At 46.0% G+C, this 5,426-nt stretch overlaps 1 protein-coding gene and 1 long non-coding RNA gene across 2 annotated transcripts in view; one reads left to right on the top strand and one right to left on the bottom strand.

Moving 5' to 3' along the window:
- Positions 1–5,426, top strand: part of SLC7A14 (solute carrier family 7 member 14) — a 52,180-nt gene that overhangs the window by 23,840 nt on the left and 22,914 nt on the right. Inside the window, exon 2 of the mRNA XM_019503290.1 lies at positions 116–352. Within this exon, the coding sequence (XP_019358835.1) occupies positions 116–352 (237 nt within the window). The remainder of the gene's footprint in view (positions 1–115; positions 353–5,426) is intronic.
- Positions 1–5,426, bottom strand: part of LOC109287978 — a 19,308-nt gene that overhangs the window by 7,092 nt on the left and 6,790 nt on the right. Inside the window, exon 2 of the long non-coding RNA XR_002095033.1 lies at positions 3,952–3,955. This is a non-coding gene — a long non-coding RNA (uncharacterized LOC109287978). The remainder of the gene's footprint in view (positions 1–3,951; positions 3,956–5,426) is intronic.

Here is a 5,426-nt window from a genome sequence, read left to right as displayed (position 1 = left end):
ACACCCCCACCCTGCCCTCCCCCCGGCCAAGTCTCCCTTGCACCCTCTCTTCCCTCCCCTCTCCTGTCTCAGCAGCCTGCATTTTCTCATAGGTGTGTGTATTTTTTTTCCACAGGTGTTTGTTATGCCGAGTTTGGAGTGCGGGTCCCGAAGACCACGGGCTCTGCCTACACCTACAGCTATGTGACAGTGGGGGAGTTTGTGGCATTCTTCATTGGCTGGAACCTGATCCTGGAGTACCTGATTGGCACCGCAGCCGGTGCAAGTGCACTGAGTAGCATGTTTGACTCCCTGGCAAATCACACCATCAGCCACTGGATGATCAACAGCGTGGGAACGTTGAATGGCCTAGGTGAGGAATACTCTTGTCATGCAACACATCATTAACTGGGTTTATTAAGCCCTGAAAGACAAATTAGAGCTCATTGGAGCTCAGCCCTGGGTACTGTGCTCTCTTCCTAATTCACTACCCATTCACCTCTAACATCTTCTCTGACATTTCAGGCCAACCAAAAGTTTGGCTAGTAGAGAGTATTCAGAAATGGATAGCCCTCATAGTCCAGTTCTGCTTGTAGTGAGCTGCAATCCCAATGGCAATTCAGCTTCCTGTAGCTTCCTGTGCTCCTGCCTGAAATGCTTAGGAAATCAGATTAAACCAAACACCGGTTCTGAAAGGTGCTGAGCTTTGATAAGGTTCTCATCCACCTGCAACGCTGGCTTTGGCGCTTATTTATATAATCTACAAACCAAAGCCTAGGATTTGATTATTCTCCCAAGATCATATCCTATGCTCCTATTTGTGTCTGGTATGGTACTTACTGTTTGTTCCTCCCATGGTCCACAACATATGAGGTAGTGAGCAAACCTGAAAGAAGGCACAGTCACTGCCTAAAATAGCTTGCACACTACAGCAGTGATTCCTAAAACTGTGATCCACAGATCATTAGTGCTCTCCAGAGTCACTATAACTGGTCCATTGATCATATACTGTTGTCCCTGAATATCTTAATTGTGTTTTCAGTTAAAAGTTAGACAATAAGGGGACACAGTGATCTGTGAAAAATATTGAGGGTTGACAGTGGTCCACTGGTCCAAAAAGGCTGAGAGAAAAAGACAAAGTGTAGGGGAAGGAGGTCCAAACAAAGGAGGTGCAAACAAAGGAGGTGGCTAGTTAATACCTGGCCTCATCCTGGCACAAAGATTTTATGGCACTGTGTTGTTGTTTCTTTATGAATATAGGGACATACAGAAAATCCCAGATAAGCCTCACGCCAGGCCTCCATAGGTGCCTTTGGGCATTGTAGTAACCCTGCACCAAGGGATAACTTACCTCCCGAATTAGGTGTGCAGATGTGCCCACGTTGCCCACTTCCTGTACCTCAGTTCATCTCCTCAGGAGGCACTTCTTCTGATTTCTTAGTATCAAAGCCCCAAGTTTCCCCAAAATAAAGCCCAATAAGAAGTTGCCCATATTAAGTCTCCTCAGCAACTGTCCTGTAGTGGAGGTTGTAGCGTACATGTCCTTTCCCTGGATTGCAAGTGTCAGTGTCTCTCCTTGTCTCAGAAACAACGCCATGCTTCCTTTTCCCTTGCCTCTGGTCAAGGAACCATTTGACCTGGCAACTCATTAGCCTAGCTTGGTCAAGATGCACAGCTTCTACAGCCAGTGGTACAAGGGACTGATATGGCCCCCCAGCTCAAGTAATTAGGCACTCATTAACAGCTAAAGGCAACCTTTGGCATGAGTCCAGGGCAGAGCTCAGACTCACATCTCTAGAGCTGTAGTGAGATGCTGTTCCCATGCTGCCACCCTGCCCCATCCCCAGGCCACGACCTCTCCTTCCTCTCCACTGTGAATTGGCGTAGCAAAGGAGCCCAGGCCCCACCATGATTCTTCACTGTAGCCTTGTGCCCCTGTACCATGGAGCAACTGCCCTCCCCCAGGGCCACTTCCTTTCTCTTTTCCATATCTCACTCAAAGGAGCCTCCTCCTTTGAAACTCCAGCAGTGTCCTTCCTGGATTCCCTTCCCAGTTTCTTATCACTCAGCATGGGCCCATGCCAGCCCTGGACCAGCCCCTGGAAAAAACTCTTGTAACCACTGCTGCTTTTCTCTAAGACTCTCTCTGTTCCCTTCTAGCAGCAGGGACAGGAACAATCTCCACCCCAGTCCTTCCCTGGCTACTAGAGAGCCTTTCAGCTCTCCCCCTACTGAAGGACAAGATTTCTATTTTATCCTGCCTCCCCCTACCCTGCAGTTTTTGTAGCCAATTTCATCTGATCTGGGAGGAAAACCACAAATCAGGTCTCTGAAAAGCCCAGCTTACACTGTGGCATGTGTTTCCAGGAGGGACATTGGAAACTTCTAACCACTCCTGTTAAATTCTCCCTCACCTGGGGTTCAATCCTGAAAGGTGCTGACCTCTCAACTACCACTGAAATCTGTACCTGACAAGATCAGAACTCTCCTGGCAGGTAGGCGGGAATGAGACCCTCTTTTTCCTTCACTGGATCTTGTCCAAGGGACCTTACCCCATAAGCTGAAGGCCTTTTTGAGCAGCTGTATGTAAAATTACTGTTGTGGATCACTTTATTTACAGAGTCGTTCTCCCCAGCTTGTACGCAGTGCTCAAGCACTGGCCAGTTGAAGAAACAGAAAACAGGCAGTGTTTAAGCAGAGGCAATACTTAAAAAGCCAGCATGGGATCATTTAAAAATAGCATAATGTCTGCACAAGCTCTTGTGATTCCAGTAGAGAACTCCTTGAAAAGCTAACACTTGGAAACAGGCTTGCATGAACTGAGAAAAAAACTACAGGGTGCAGACTCCTACTCTGGCCATAGCAAATATCTTTGCTCACACTGGACTCTCTCCTTGGACAGTTAAAGACACCAAGATGTACGAGACACTGACCAAGTGCCTCTCATTCTGGATCAGACCTAGGACAACTCCCAGCTTAAGACAGAAGCATCCCTCGCTAAGTCATCCCAGCCAAGTGTTTGTTTAACTTGCACTTAAAAACTTAGTGATGGAGATTACACCACCTCTCTCAGTAATCCAGTGTTTAACTACTCTCATTCTTAGAAGTTTCTTCCCTAATACCCAACCCAACTTTCCCTTGTTGAAATTTAAGCCTATCACTTCTTGGCCTGTCCCAGTGGATACCCAGAACAATTTATCACCATCCTTCTTATAACAACCCTTTCTGTGTTTGAACATTTAATACAGTCACACACAGTCTTCTCTCCTCTACACTAAGGAACCCCAGTTCTTCTAGCTTTTCTTCACATGTTCTGTTCCCTAGAGTCTAATAATTGTTGTTGGGCGCATCTACATGTACCTCTTTCAAACAGGCTTAGCCTGTTTAATGCACCATTTAAGGTGCATTAAGGGTGCATGTCTACATGTGCAAACCCTTAAAAATGTGCCTTAAAAATGGCAATTTAAGGCTATGTGAGCCTAAATTTGATACCTGCATAAAGCAGGTATCAAATTTAGGCACAAATAGCTAAGTTGCATTAGTGCACATGTAGATGTGCTAATGTGCATTAGGGCAGTGTGGATCAATGGATACACACCATGTTAATGCGCATGGGTGCATCTGCATGAGAACATCTAAATGTGCTGTATGTGGCTCTGCAGACATGTTTGCAGCGCCACATACTGCACGGCTGCACGCATCTGGACACGGCCTCTGATTTTACGTACTCAGAATAAACATTTCTGCTCATCCTTAGTATCACAGCAAACGTTCCGCTTTTTGTAAGGTTCCTTTATAAGTTTCAAGCTATTGAGGAGCTCATGACTTAGCCAAGCAGGTTCTTTGCTATGTTCCTTTTCCTTCCTGTGAAAAGCATGCTCTTCTGCCCTTAATTTTGTCTTTTTTTAGGAACAGTCAGGTGTCCTGTCCTCCTTTTCCCCTTACACTTCCTTCCCATGGGAGATCTGCCACTTCACTGAGTTTCTTAAAGTTTGTTTTCTTCAATTCCTGTTTTGTTATTCTGTTGTTCCACTTCTTTCTTTTCCTGAGTATAATGAATTTGTCATTTCATGACCACTGTCAGCCAAGTTGCCTTCCCCTTTCTTACTGTCAATCAATTCCTCCCCACTTTATGAGGTCCATCTCATCAGTTGGTTTCTCCATCCTCTGTACAAAAAATTGGCCCCAGAATAGTCTAAAACCTTGCTGAACTGCCTCTGCACCACTGCACCTCCCAGCAATAATTAAAATCACCATAAGCGTCAGATTTTTCTCCTGGTTGGAGATCTTCAGATGACACCCACCATAACATCTGCCTTATGGCTTCCCCTTTTGCCTTAACCCAGAGATTTTCAACAAACCTACCTTCCAGTTCATTCTGGACCTCAGAACTAAGTGTCTGTATGTTCAGCATATGAAGCAACACCTCCTCCTTTTTTTCCCTATTGTCCTTCCTGAACAAGCTGTGTCCATTCATGTCATTTTACTAGTTGTGTGAACTACAGCAGTCTTAGTTATTCTAATGAGATCATAAGCATGTGTGCATACTAGGCCTTTCAGTTTCTCCTATTTACTTCCCATACCCCATACTACATTTGAGATGATTAGCTGATTGACCTGGTGATTTCCCTCAAACATACTGGTTAAGATTTCCCATGTTTCCTCCTATTCCTAGGTCTTAACTGTGGGCTTTTGTCTCCATCCCCTGTTGGAACTAGTTTAAAACCGTCCTCATTAGGTAGGTTAGTCTGTGGGTTTACAGTGACAATTTTTGCTGGATGATCTGGCCACACAGTCTATAGCTGTGACCAAACATGAGTGCACAGCTGCAGAGAGTTTCAAAAATGGCCAATCATTGCATGAGGGGTCAGATGAAGACATTTCAAAACCAAGTGTCTTCTGTAACTTCTATCTGTGCTGCCTGCCAGCCCGTCACTGTTTTCAGAGGCTAGGGACAGACATTACACATTAACTGGCTTAAGTCATCAGAAATGGGTTTAAACCTGTAACAGAACAGATGTTCAGTGCCCATAAACCAGTTTGAAAATGGCTAAAACAGGTTGAATGTAGTATCAGACTTAACTGATTTGGGTCAAACTAGTTTATGCAATGTCTGTCTCAGACCCCTTGCTGGTTTAAGATTAACCAGATTCCCCCAGCATCCTAGCATGCCCTCTGGGCCGGGTGGGGCTCTCTGCTCCACAGCAGAGCTGGCTCCTCCCCTCTGCTTCCTGGCTGGAGCTCGGGCAAAGACTGCAGGCACAACAGGGTCTGCCTGGCTTCCCCTACCCTCACTGCTCAAGCAGGAATCCCCCCTACCTCCTCCCACAGCATGGACCCCAGCCCCAAGGACCCTAGGCATGTGGTATGCTAACTAATGCTGAGAGGTGTCTGTGTGCATGTCTCTCCAATTTCACAGGGACAGGCAGACAGAACAGCGACCGCTT

This window comes from Gavialis gangeticus, unplaced genomic scaffold (assembly GCF_001723915.1).
Source record: "Gavialis gangeticus isolate Ggan-Ray unplaced genomic scaffold, GavGan_comp1, whole genome shotgun sequence".
Lineage (NCBI taxonomy): Eukaryota > Metazoa > Chordata > Crocodylia > Gavialidae > Gavialis > Gavialis gangeticus.
The sequence above is the reverse complement of the archived record's forward strand: the minus strand, read 5'-3'. Positions and strand labels throughout refer to the sequence as shown.